The 14,490-nt window shown below is 32.8% G+C and overlaps 2 protein-coding genes across 4 annotated transcripts in view; both read right to left on the bottom strand.

Annotated features, from left to right (window-relative positions):
* Window positions 1–641: 641 nt before the first annotated feature.
* Window positions 642–3,491, bottom strand: LOC131849334 (uncharacterized). The gene is made up of 4 exons (XM_059199374.1): window positions 3,048–3,491; window positions 2,386–2,517; window positions 1,842–1,997; window positions 642–953 (listed from the first exon to the last, which is right to left on the bottom strand). Exons 1-4 carry the CDS (start codon window positions 3,489–3,491, stop codon window positions 642–644), a joined length of 1,044 nt encoding a protein of 347 aa, XP_059055357.1.
* A 7,247-nt stretch (window positions 3,492–10,738) lies between these two features.
* LOC131849169 (discoidin domain-containing receptor 2-like) overlaps window positions 10,739–14,490 on the bottom strand; it is a 57,775-nt gene continuing 54,023 nt past the window's right edge. For 2 of the 3 annotated variants that reach the window (XM_059199172.1, XM_059199173.1), the window contains exons 10-14: window positions 14,198–14,320; window positions 13,605–13,723; window positions 12,779–13,030; window positions 12,155–12,401; window positions 10,739–11,491 (exon numbers count right to left, since the gene is read on the bottom strand). In XM_059199172.1, coding sequence (XP_059055155.1) covers window positions 11,300–11,491; window positions 12,155–12,401; window positions 12,779–13,030; window positions 13,605–13,723; window positions 14,198–14,320 — 933 coding nt within the window. In that variant the 3' untranslated portion in view covers window positions 10,739–11,299. The remainder of the gene's footprint in view (window positions 11,492–12,154; window positions 12,402–12,778; window positions 13,031–13,604; window positions 13,724–14,197; window positions 14,321–14,490) is intronic. The other variant, XM_059199174.1, reaches the window with a different exon arrangement.

The raw sequence follows: 14,490 nt of genomic DNA, 5'->3' as shown, positions 1-14,490 counted from the left end.
TAAAATAAACCATTCATTTATTCCTTTATTCATTCATTTTCATATAATCATTCGGTCAACAATGGAGGATGGCTAATGGGAAACAAGGTGCATTAATAGTTTATTAGTTCACATTACTAACGATCCCTTAACTAAAACCCATGTTACCTTAGTATTCCAGTTTCCAAAGAATTTTACTAAATAATTTATTGGTGATTAATATTCATTTGTTGCACAGGATTTTAACAATGAAATATAGTAGAAATGATAGCCTCTGTAAAGTAGATAGAAAGGATAAAATGGAAAATACGAATTAAAGAAACAGTCTAATTAAAATGGTATATTACTTATGTAATTATACTACGGAGTAGCAATACCGAATCGAATCAATATAAGTATTCCGTAGGATCAGAATTTTCCTACAAGCACTTGATCTGTCAAAATTATTTGACGTGTAATATATTTAACAATATTTGTATAGTTACGCTCAGGTTCAAAATGCTGTTTTTATCATAACGTAACGGCTACTATTGCAAAATACATAACATGTATGTAACAAGTATTGTTCTTACAGCATACTGTATTTTATATGACAGATCGCTTGCTGCATTGTAGCCTTGTATGTGTTTATAATCGTAGGTTGTTATTATTAACGAAGTAATTTACTCTGAAATATCTTCCGACATGTCTTCTCTTATTTTTATCTTGTTTTTCACGACTCTACGGTTAGTATAACCGGAATCATTCCTTTCCTTTATAACTCCTTTGCCTTCTATGGCTTTGGCTCTTGATCTGTTGTGTATTTTCTTTCTAGACTCCTCTTCCTTTTTGCCTCTATGTACCCTGGGGTGGCTTTCTGTTACTGCTGCAACCTTATTTTCCTCCTCATTCTGTATTTCACGTTTTAGCGCACTTTTAAACGTTTGGCCTCGACTTGGCTCATGTAGAGAAAATGTTATTCTATCATGATGGATCTAAAGCAAAATACAATCTTTAAAGTACATTTGAACATATATAAATTACTTTTCTACGTAAATAATGAAATTACTTTTGACTATTGCTTAGGAAATTGAATAAGTTTTGTATCTATTGGTATATGAGGATTAAGACAATATGCCTCCGTAACCACTAATTGAAATAACACACTACCATATCCATTACTCAAACCGAAATCACAAACATAGCTTAACCACAAAGATTTGGGAAACTGACTCCATCCAAAATCTATTTTATATTTTTTAGTCAATGCAAACATACAAAGCTTCGTACAACACAAATATAAGTTTTTTTTTAATATAACATAAACATTGGTATGGCAGAGTAACGGTCTCCATGAAGGTAAGTGGCTGCCGTCGCCTCTATATAGGAATAACATACGACATAACGCTATCATTAGACCGTGGTACACTAATATTCTATTGATGTATTACTATTTCGGAGTATTAAGATCTCATGCTTCTGTATCCTTTAATTTTACTATCATATCTCTTTCAATCCGAAACACAGGTTTGCAACCTTGCTTGGCGGCTGAAGTAGCCGAAACAGTGGTCGTCGGTATTATGGTGTTGAAATGGTGCATTCTACAAATATAATTGACGGCCTCGGTAGTCTAGCGGTTTAGCATACCGCCTTACTTCCGACGGGTGCCGGGTTCGATTCCCCGCACGGCACAGACAATTGTATTCATGAGTATGATAGTTTGTATCGGTCTGGGTGTTTATTATGTATATTATGTATTTACGGAAAAAAAATATCTATGTATTTGTATCAGTTATCTAGTTCCCATAATACAAGCTTTTGTTAGCTTAACTTGGGTCTAGATGACGCTGTGTGAATTGACGGGGAAAATCCCTGTACTTTACCCTGTATTCAATGGTGATATAGCACTCCTCTTCGTCCTCGCATATTAATGAATTTACATCCGCTGGTTTGGGGACATTGGCTGGTCGACGACTCACTCTGAAGAATCGCCACAGAGAACGGATGCGTGGCCCACAGGAACGTATCATTTCGCTGACCTAAAGAATTATTTATTTATTACTAAGAAACTATCGGATCCAACCAGGGACTTAATAAATTTGCGTATTTGAATAGTTTTGTCTATTATATATAATTGTATCCAAATTGGTCCAGCAGTTTAGAGGGAGTATGTCACAAACAAGTGCTAAACAATGCTGAATAATTATATTATATATTAAGATAGAAACCAAAAGAATTGACCGTTCTTGAAAAAGATAGGTTGGTAAGAGAAAATATGGAATTATATACCTTAAAAAATATTCAACCGATTTAAACCATTATTTACCTATTATTACCATTTCTTTTAAGTAGTATAATGGTAGATGTATATTCGTACTACATTTGTTTTATAATTTATATATATTATATAGTGTGTCGTATATTAACCTTCATTTGTGCGCCTCCGTCGCATACACCGTGGGAGTGGGGTCCGACTCCAAAGCTGTTAATACATGCTCGATCATCCGGCATTAAAGAGTCTATTTGAAATGCACATGTGGGGATATTGTCAATTCGTTCCTGTAGAAAAAAATAACATTGTATTTTTACTAATATTATAAAAAGGTAGTTTGAATGTACGTGGTACTCCCGTACTACTGATATAAGGCTATATAATACCACGCTGTACGAACAGGAGCAGAACTGAAATAAAGAATGTTGCTAATACAGGGAGAATGTGATGTAAAGAATGTAAGTATCATAATATAGTTGAGGGAATGCGGTAAGGGTGGTCCCATAACTCAATTTACAGGTGGAAACACACTTAAAATTTACTTTGTCTGGACTCAGATAATATTAATACGAAAGTTCTATTCTATTATTCTATTTCATTGAATTCCATTGGTCTACTGCCAATGAAATCTATCAAGTTCATGTATTTGTTTTTTAATGAGACCATGTGTTAATCGGTTAAGACAATGGCAGAAATAATGTGTATGCCAACTTTCCCACTCTAAAAACAATTTGTTTAGAAGTATATAAACAAATTGTTTTGAGAGTGGGAAAGTTCCGCAAATAGCTACGCACGAATTTAACTAGTATAGTCTTACCCATCCAATATCATCGCATCTTTTAGGCTCATCATAACAAATGTAATAATGTGTCGCCTTTGATCCATCTGTCCTCTTTTCAGTGGACCAAGTGTACCAATTCCCTGCAAACTTGAACATACTGTTTATATGTTTCTGCTTATATATTAATGGAAATATCAACTCATTAGGGTGCTGCTGTCGTGGCTTTTCAGTCGCCGGTGTTTCCTCTTCGTACTCAATTTTCTTTTCGACGTGTTTTTTGGACTTTTTCAAGAATGGCAATACTGTTACGTGCTGTTGTTCTGAATGTTTCTTATGTGGCCAAAACTCGGTGCGGGATATTTCCTCGTCTTCTAGCTTCGAGTCGTCCTGTTCCGAGTGCATAACAACTTTGACCTTAACTGCTACTACATACATTTGTACCACGGAGGCAGCTAACACGAGTTGCCAGAAAGAGCCCATTTTGATGTGTGCTCGTTGAGAACTCCTAGTTCAACGGGTCTTTGCCGTTGAGGATGTTGTGGTAAATAAAGAACTGATAAGCTCATAGTTTGTAAACATTCGGAAAGGCTGAAGAAAACAAAAGAACTACACACGCAGTGTTTCCTGCGTTAGATTGGTAGATTTGAAAGCGTTTATTTCTGTTATTTTTTTGGGGAAAGGGTAATAATAAAACAAACATCATTTGGATTATTGCTTTTATTCGGGTACAAAGATGTAGAGTACAAAATAAAAATACTGCATTTGGTATCAACCTTTTCCACAAAACTTTGAATTATGAAAATTAAGCATTCCGACAAATACAAGTTTTACATCTATTAAAAATAAAATTAAAGCATTAAAGTTTTTATTTCTAGATTAATTATTATTTCTTTATCTATATAGAAATTGTATAATCGTATAGTAAAAATCAAAAAGCAAGTGAAGTTTGGACCATTGTTAGGAATTTTAAGTTTTCCATAGTGCTCGTTATAATACATCAGCAATAAGAATTCGTATTTACAAGATACATATAAATTTCGTTCTAACATGATATTTCGTCATAGCATTAGGGGTAAGAATAGCATCACTAAGGCAGAGAGGGTGTTATTGTACATTATTATTAGTGTCTAACATTATCACTAACGATACAGTAGCTTGGGCAGTTGGCATCGTCGAATTGTCACAAGACGACCCCTGACCCGCTTCACCTATACACTATCAGCTAGACAATAATAATTAACGAAGGAAATAAGGCCAGATTTATGAAAGTAAATGCATACTTATCATTAGAATGGTCGCTACTTACTTAGGAAATAATTAGACCTCTATTTATTCGATTAACCTAATAAACATTGGTACTTGTCTGCATATGATAGTCACTACTATAGCGTGAACTACAGCAATGTACGCTTTTGTATTATACGGTAGCTGTTTAGCGAAATTAAATGAATACATCCTTGAGTTCGCAAAATCATAAAGGATCTTAAAATTAGGGCTGCTATTTTATATTTGTTTCTAATTTGAGATTTTAGAAAAATTAAGCAAAATATAATACGACACATTACTTGTGTTAACAAAAAAAAGGAATCTATAGTGTTTAATTCTTTTATTTATTTTTTAAGGATAGTTATACCATAACGCTACCAATTGAAGCTGAGCTGCCATGAGAAATGTTGATATAAAACGAAATATACAAATAAACTCGGTGTTAGTATATTTATTGTGGGTAAAATATGAAAGAGATTACACAAGGAATTACATCTATTAATGAACAAATGTATTTTACCAGATTGTTGAAATTATAACTCAAATTTAGTTTCTTTAATTTTCCTTTATAACTAATACATTAATATGAATAAATTATATGTAAATTATGCATAATGTCGCACCGATATTATAGGCCGTATCAATTATCTGGCTACTGCATAACACATAAGCATTAAATATGAATACGTTGACAATTATTCGTGGCTATCACGCGCGTGTATTCGTGCCTTTGGGGAGTTAATTGCAGGTTATTATTATGTAAAATAGGTGGGGTCTAGTGAATAATATCAATAACTGATGTAGACACGGGTTAACAGGGGTAATTTTATATCAATGAAACGTCTAATAATTTCCAAGTAATTGAATTTCAGTTTATAGATTTATGGAAAATCAATACATTGTACCTTCTCTAACTTATTTTATAATGTTTTTTATAAGACTTTTTCTTTAATCCTGCATACTATAATAACTATACTAGATACACCCATTGACCACAGTGTAGTTAAGATAGTAAGGATCGGGTCAAATATGGGTAAAAGAAATCAAAGACAAGAAAGTTTGCTGATATTTCATGTTAATTTTAGCGAAGTGCACGTGGACTCAAAATACAGTGGTCCAACAATTTAGTAAAATCTAGATATATTGTAAATATAAAATATGTAGCCCGAATAGATCTGATCAGTGTTCCAAAGTATGCCTAAAATGCCTAAAGATGTTTCAAAATATTTATAATGCAGCCGGACTGATGTTCACGCTATAATAATACTTATTTTTTATAAGTACTACATTGCAAACTAAACGCTCTTAATACTAAGTGCTTACTTAATTAGACTCTTGAATTTAAGCCGTAAGTTTCGGTCCACGATAGGAAACATAAGAACTAGTGATACACTACAAGCTTACTATCAGAATGTCGAAGGATCGCACTACAATGGGATATTTATAATTTAAACTTTATACATATATAAAAACGCCTTATTAGAAATTTCAAAGTCCTTTAGATTTCTACCACATTCGTATGAATATTTTATGGCTTTTAGATATGGCAAGAAATTTAATTCTACCTAAGATTAATAACGGCCTACTACTTTTATATGAAGATAATCTATTTTGCCGTTAGTGTCTCTATTGGGCCAAGTGGTGAGACCAGACCAATATAAGCTACCGTTCACCGAACAAAGAGATAATGTGATCCTCCGGCTTTCTAAGAGTACGTGCAGATATGCACGTTGGTCATAATTATACTTATTATATAAATAAACGATTAACATGGCCGTGAGAGTTGCCGAAAAGTTTTATATAACAAAATAAATAATTTCTTCGGTAAAATTATAGAAGATCCCTTTAAAAATTAAAATATATCTCTAGTATAAATTTATAGGAGATTATCAACTCGTTGTGTTCAAATCTTTATAAATATAAATATGTATAAAGCATAAGGAAATTTGTAATGCTTGAAGTAACAAGTACATATACCGTAAAATTATGTACACACATATAATTTAGTTGCCCATGAGGATATATTGTCAAAGTTTAAGATTAAAAATATACACACACACATGTATATTTAGAAAATAAATTTGAATTTAAATCTGATTATACGTAAACACATCACAATATCGCTTAAATAACATTGTACGTTAAAGTACCACCGCATTTATACGTTAATACAATTTTCGATTGGTGATTTTAGATTAGAACCAAATTTTATTTGGAAAAAAGTATATTGATAATTAATAAAAAAAAATACTGTTGATTACTTGAACAACTTTACATTTTTTTGATTTATTAGATTTTGATATCACTTTAAATGTGGTAGTACCGTACAATGGGAAAATAGAATATAAAAAGGCTTCCTAAGATAAGGATAGCCCGCAGTTAATGAAGGACTCCATTCAAATTAAATCACCAATCATATACGTCATCACATTCGCAAGCAGCATGATGACTGGAGCCTTATAAAGTACAAAGTTATGCCAACACATAATATGCCATTTAATAAACAAATATAACATAATACAACTGCCGATTACAAAATGCAAATAAAATCTAATGGCTCTTGATTTGAGCGCTGTACTTTTGCTCACTAGCTTCACTTCATACAAAATCTCGTTCACGCATCTTAACTCAGGCGCTCATTGCACGTGCACTATCTAACTCAGCACGCACATCGACACGCGTCGACTATATTACACGCCTATACGCAACACTACACGCAAAGAGACACGTATCAAAGTTCATTTTTTAGTGGGAGATGAATATATATACTCCGAGATATAATTTAACATCACTCACATTAGACGCTGACAAGAGCAGTGAGGGATTATCTCGGAATATGCATATTTTATATCTCGCAGTGAAAACTGACTTCGACCGCGTTCCGTGATATATTGTCAGAATAACTATTTCCACTAACTTCGACACAGCAAACTACGGAAAATAGACAACTGGTATCTATAACTCTTTATATATATATATATATATAGGTATATCTAATAAAATTTATTCAATCCAGACGCTACTATCTCTAATGACTATATTCTGTTTTATTTATATTTAGCATATTTAGTAACCAATTTTACAATAGCTGAATTAGTTTATAAGAAAAATCATAAATATTTCCATATATTTTTCATTGTCTCGTTATAAATTCGACAAAAAGACATACCAACATTATTTCCAAAATATTTTAAATATGAAAGAACAGTTTTTTATATTAATGCTAATATACTCCAGTATGAAATGGTCTATATGAAAATAAATGTCTATATAGTTCATGACTTCACCTAAACGTACACCGGGCCGCTGCCTTCATCGCGTCGGTTCCATACATACAAACAAGTTGCATTCCTTCTAATTCTACTTCAACAATCGTTAACGCTTCACAGTGGATCTAAATAAACATTTCGTGCCATTCATTCCATACAATCCTAAGTCTTTGCAAACGCTTTACAAAATGTTCATTTGGACCGGTTGTTACGCAGACATATTCGTATTGAATTGCTTTGAGAATACAAGAGATTAATATAATTATTTGATATTGTGCTTTATGAAAGGCGAACTAATTATAATCTCTTACACAATATCTGCCATTTTAGAATATAAATTGAAAAATTTTGTGACGTATTTTAGATATGAACATATTGGGTAAATATTAGTACTAATATATTGATTCAGTATTAACGGCTAAAACATGACGAATATACATTTTTTCGCGACGTACATGATGGTGCAAATCACAAATATAGATTTCAAATCAATATATTTCTACGTTTATGGTAATATTGACAAATTTTACTTGTTATATATTATAGATATTGTATATAATTCTCTGTATGCATAAGAATACGAGGAAATTTTGCTTACTCGAGACTCGAGTGCGTTAACGATTATAAACTGATGTTATATAGGGCTCTTGTAAAAACCGCGTCCTACATTGTACACTACTCCGCTACTACTACTGCAATATAGCCAACAAAACATTAATCATGCAAAACGCTAAATTAATAACGTTAGGCTTCGTCCACAAATAGTCGCCTCCACGACGGATGCGAGTGGACATGCCGTTATATAAGACCTATACATTAATAATTCGCTCTATCAAATGAAAAATGCTGATTGACAAAAATTCAATACTCAATTACCGTCATTCTAGTGCAATTTTTACAGAGTTCCTACGCCCACGACATGACAAAAACATCATACAAATACATACGGATGAAGTTCTAAAGCGTTTCATCCAATCCAATCATATCACAATGATTCTACACATACCACATGTTTCGTCAGTCAGGGATCTCACAATTATAAACACGTTGAAGGCGCGGTGGGTGTACTAGAAATACTCTCTATACTCAGCCTCAAGGTGTGAAGGAAGAACTGGTTGTATATGTCTATTCATCGTAGCTCACTTGTTAAAGTACAATACTTACAACTAAGATCTTATAAATCTAGGCATCGTAGCATGACGTCCTATTAAGACGAATTTTGACACAAAAATAATGTAAGTACAAAATATCTTCACTGTACAATGTTTAGATAACCTAAAATTAATCTTGACAATTCAGATGTGGTAAAATAAAGCTTATACCAATGGATTAAGGTTTAGTTTGATATAAAAAGATGCGAATGACACGTGAAAATATGACAATGATGCGATCACAAAATAATCCATTACAGATATCAGTCTTATACATTATTCAGAGTACATAGCCATTCCGATACAATCAGTCATATTTTTATGTTAATATATAGTTTACAATTAAAATGAAAATCAGTATAACAGTGAAGGTAGAATATCACGCTACGACAAACGAGACTTATTATACAACAATACACAGTTTCGTACGCACCGATCAAATATTACAAATAACGTCGCCATATTGGCTTCAAACGCGAAAGAATACACCTATTATAGTAAGTACTGTTATTATCTAATCGAATTTGAAAATCATTGTCTTACGACCTTGCTGGTCTAGCGTTTTTAACATTCCTACTTCAAATGTTTGCAGGTTCACTCCCTGCACAACACAAACATTTGTAATTTATGAGCGTGTATTTACAGAAAATGTATACAAGTTTTTTATAGCAGTATCATGATCTTAGTTTGGGTTCTGGACGCATAGCAGAAGCTCTGCATAGTTTGGGACTAGACTGTGGTGCCCGGGGTTATTTATATGAATCGAAATATTAGTAATATTCTACGCTATGTCTATAAATATGATTTCATGGTGAATTCTGCCATCTACTGATAGCACATATATAAAAGACATTACAAAAGTTTAAAGTTGTACAAGACATTTCATTACAAACTAGCTGACACGTACGGAACTGCGATTGTGCATGACACAAAGACGTCGGAGCAAATGTTGAGTCTGTAACTAGGTAGAAAGCTGAACAACTCCAAATTTTTAGTTTGATGTTACCATTTCACTAGTTCACTTCCAATATCTTCGTTAATTTCTCGCGACTAATTAAACGAAGATAATTTCCATATCTCATTACTTTATCGATAATAAAAATTATCCACTGGTACTTAATTACGATAGAAAAACGAAGAAACAACACTTACACTCAGCTCTTGAAACTACAAAATTAGAGTTGTTCTCTACCAACTCCTATGACTCCTTCACATACTAAGCTATCCCAATTACGTTACGTGTAATAATTGTATTAAGTTAAAGAAAATTGAACTTTATTACGTAATAGAATAAATATGACATTTGTTAATGCATAGATAAGACAAGGCTACGTGGCATCGTATCCTTGAAGCGTAGTAAAATGTATCAAGAACTTATTTATCAATTTTACATTAATTTTAAATTTTAAAACGGATTTATTATAAAATTTAAAATTAATGTAAAATTTATTGAAAGTAATTTGTAATGTAATTTTCTGTCTTTGAGAGACAAGAGACTGCAATGAATTACGTTTTCTCTTCTATAAACTTAATTAATAAATTAATGAACCACAATTATTACACGTAATTTAATTCAATAATACAGGTCATCTATTAGCAACAGATTTACTTTCTTTGAATGTATTAAGTTATCGTTTTCAAATACATGTATACCACCAATTGCATACATGTATAAACAAAGTAAAAAAACTGGCTTAAAAAAAGTATCTATACTAAACTGCAGGGGGTAGGGAAAAAATATTCGGATAAAAAATCAAATCAAAAATTGTTTAAGAATGTTAATTATTCTTAAACAATTTTTGATTTGATTTGAAAATGCATAAAAATAACCTCGTCTATTGTATATATATAATTTGGAATAAAGTCCATTGAGGTAATATTGATAAATCAATAGATTCCTGCATAATCAATATCTATATCAGCAGAAAGTAAATCGATGACTAATAGTAATGATTGTAATGACGATATGGAAGTCTTATTGATGATACTCTCATGGTGGTAGTATTATATTTAATATTAGAAACATCAAATTTATTTGTACACTTTTAGAAACAAGCGAAATTCAACATTTATATATAATTAAAAGAAATAGTCATCCATTCCCATAAAATATTCATAGCTCATTGATAAAACACCATACCACTTCCTATAATGATCCATAAATATTGAATATCAGTAATTTCTAAAAATGTATAAATAAATTACATGTTGCTAATTTGTGACTGTAGTAAACATACACAATAAAAAAAATGAAGTTTTGAAAATTACAAATATATTTTTATTATAATTAAGTTCTGTTAGTGAGGCATTTTTAAACTTCGAATATCTAAGCTGTAACTATGCAATTAAAATATATGATATGATTAAAAAACGCTCTTAAATTGTAGGATACTTTCCACCATAAGATTACGCATCAATGATAAATCACAGAGTATATATATACGTATATACATCTGGATTTTATACAAAACTACCATATTCCTTAAAACCTAGTGACCTGTTCACACTCAGATACATCCCGCGTGCAGACGCACCCTCAACTTTTGCTCCGAGCCGTTGGTTAGTAGCTCGAGAACATGTTCGAGCAAGGCGTATGCCAGGATCACGTGGTCGCATAATTAAGACTCTTCCTTTGCAGGAAAAGGTTGATTTCAGCGAACGTAGGCCTTTCAAGTTCGTCGCGCCGCCAACATTCACACATCAGCTCGTAGAGATCTCGCGGGCAGCCCGCCGCGCGTTCTATACACTCGAATATACCGTCATTGGCTTGCAGGTGAGACAGGTTCTCTAGCACCTAAACAAAAGGAATAATCTCATATTAATATTTTTATGTCATAACTTGGAAGTGATATATACCTAAATTAATTTCTTCATTCATATTCATGTTATATTTTGAAAGTTTGCAAAAAATGCGATTGAATCCATGTTGTTGGTAAATACTAAATAAAAATGTAATATTGTTGAATTTATATCTTCATGGGACATGAAGCCACATTTTCAACAGTTTTTATAGTGACGAAAAAATTATAATTAAATACGGCGCGTTAAGAAGGACGAAAATTATTGTAATGACGTAAAATGGATATATCCACATTCAGCTAAGAATAATTGAATACGGCGTGCTAAGAGGGCAGATCTACAATCTATATAATCGCGTCTCAAGTAAATTTAATGTTTTATTATAAATGCTATCGGAAGAAAACTTTAATTCCTGCAAAAAGTTTTTCAAATTGGCTAGGTTAGATCTTATAACTCACGGTCATGTCTTTTATTTGGTACATTTTGGCATTCCATTATCACTGTCTCCAAATATAATAATAATATAATGTGAGGGAACATTAAATCTACCAACTATATGTTGTAAATTCTAGAATAATAATAATAAATTCTGTTTTCTTATATGTTTCTATATATAAGAAAATCAGTCAGTAGACAAGTGTTGGATTGTATGACTCACCTCATTTTCAGTCATATGCTCGTAGGGACGTCGCCGGCACATAGTGAATATCTCGTGTAAGGTGACAGCGAATGCCCAAACATCACTCTTGGTGGTGTACTTCCCCCTCAGCACTGATTCCCAGGCGGCCCACCGCAGCGGCAGCGGAATACGCCCGTCCACTTTGTAGTAATCACACGCGTATGTTTCGTTATCCGTACCAAAATCACTGATCTTCACTTGATAGTTTTTGCCGACGAGACAGTTTCTGGAAAAGAAAGATATGGTTCAAGAGATTTATCGTGCCCAGGGGCGGACTAAGCCGTAGACAACCGAGAGATGCTTATGGCTAAAGTACAAACGCAAATTTGTTTCTTGACTGAAGAATAATAAAATGTTGCCGAGGGCCTGCTTTAGAATTAGTCCGTCACTAACGTGTCAAGACTGAATGAAAATATTAAGTAAAATTGTATATAAGGGGAAAGGGATGGTTAGTAATGTGTACTAATAAAGATCCAATTGCTAGCAATGGTACCACTTCAATAACCTTCGTTCGATAAATACCTGGTTAATTTTTCAAGATGGGCTAATTGATCTGACTTCATGTTCATCTTAACTTATATTTAAGAAAAAAAAAGTATATACCTGGCAGCTAAATCTCTGTGTACAAAATTGAGCGACTCGAGATATTGCATCCCTCCTGCGATCTGCGTGGCTATGTGTAACAAAGTGGGGGTCGATTGGGGTGCAGCGGCACGAAGGAATGCGCATAGATCCCCTAATTCCAGATATTCCAGCACCACCGCCAATGGTGGTGACCTACACGCACCCAACACCCTAGCCAGGTGTGGAGAAGACAACGCTGCTAGTATGCGGACATCCCGTTCAAATTCCTCCCTGTAAAAGAACATACCTTTAATATACGGTTAATATGGGATATGACTTACTGGTCACCAATATTGGTCAACAATTGGTGACACAATAAATCATGGTACCATATAGCAAGCTATAATATTCATATTTTTCTTAATTAAGAAAGCTTTTATACACGTTATTTAAAACATTAATATTAAAAACAAATATATAAGAGAGCGCTACGTACAATAAAAAATCAAACTAAACTATTTTCATAACAAATTACTTTTGCTGTACATAGCACTCTCTTTCTATGTTCTAGGAAGTAAACACAAAAAGCAGCAATATAGAAAAAAAAACTATATACCTAACGAAGTATCAGAACATAAAGTTTGAATTTATATTGCATATTGAATATACAGAAAACTTAAATGACTACGAATTATAAAATAAACATGATAATTATTGTGCTGACTTTAAATGGAATTAGGCTAAGAAAATAATTATTAAAAATGAGGATATACATTATATATGGCAACTTAAAGAATCGATTTACTAGATGAAAACAATGAGTGTGAGGTTGACAACAGTAATCATCTAAAATGATATGTCATACATGATATACCTCTCCTTAACGGTGGCATCGTGACACAAGAATTTCACGGCCACCAGGCGCTTCTCAGATGTGATGGTACCGCTATACTCTGGTACACCGTCCGCTTCGGCCACGTAAACCTAATCAAATCAAATCCGTGTAGGACTATTAGAGATACATATGGTAAGTCAAATCCACCGTTAATTCAAATGTAGTTTCATCCAAAAGTGGCCAGAAATTTGGCTGTAAATCTTGATAATAAGGTTAAACTCATGGTATAAAGTTACCACTAATATTATGGGATTCCTGTGACGACATTTATATTAAAAAAATTATAAATATGATTCCATTAAAAAGTAGGTTGAATATAACTTAAAAACTAAGGAAGATGTCGTTTAACATACATAAAAAGGTCAAAATCAAAATCATATAGTTAATTTTATGACAACATTTTCACCCTGCCGTCCAGTATGCTGGCTACTTCAATTGAGAAGAACTGGTAAGAAACTCAACTGATTATATATTTTGTATGAAATCAATAAACTGCTTCTTTATAAAGTCTGTCATAAATGGAAAACGCTGGTTGCCTTAAACAAAGGCAATCATGTACTCACAGTGCCAAAAGCACCTTCAGCCAATTTGGAGATCATTCGAAGTCGGTGACGTGGAAATTCGATGACGTTGGTAGTTTCCAAACGGCGTTGTAGGTCTATCAATACCTCCTGCTGACTGGGCGACTGCAAACACATAGCATATACATGTTATAGCTTTTGTTTATAATACTCTAACAAGGTTTCATGTACTAAAACAAAACAGCTAAGAAGCACAATTTTCCGTTCCATTTTGAAAAATTGTTGTTTCTTATCTCTTATGTACCAAGATTATAGATTTTAAAATAAATATTCAT

The sequence above is a fragment of the Achroia grisella genome, unplaced genomic scaffold (genome assembly GCF_030625045.1).
Source record: "Achroia grisella isolate CSIRO2021 unplaced genomic scaffold, CSIRO_AGI_Agris_v1 utg640, whole genome shotgun sequence".
In the NCBI taxonomy this organism is placed as follows: domain Eukaryota; kingdom Metazoa; phylum Arthropoda; class Insecta; order Lepidoptera; family Pyralidae; genus Achroia; species Achroia grisella.
Note: the sequence above shows the minus strand (reverse complement) of the source record. Positions and strands in the feature narration are given on the sequence as shown.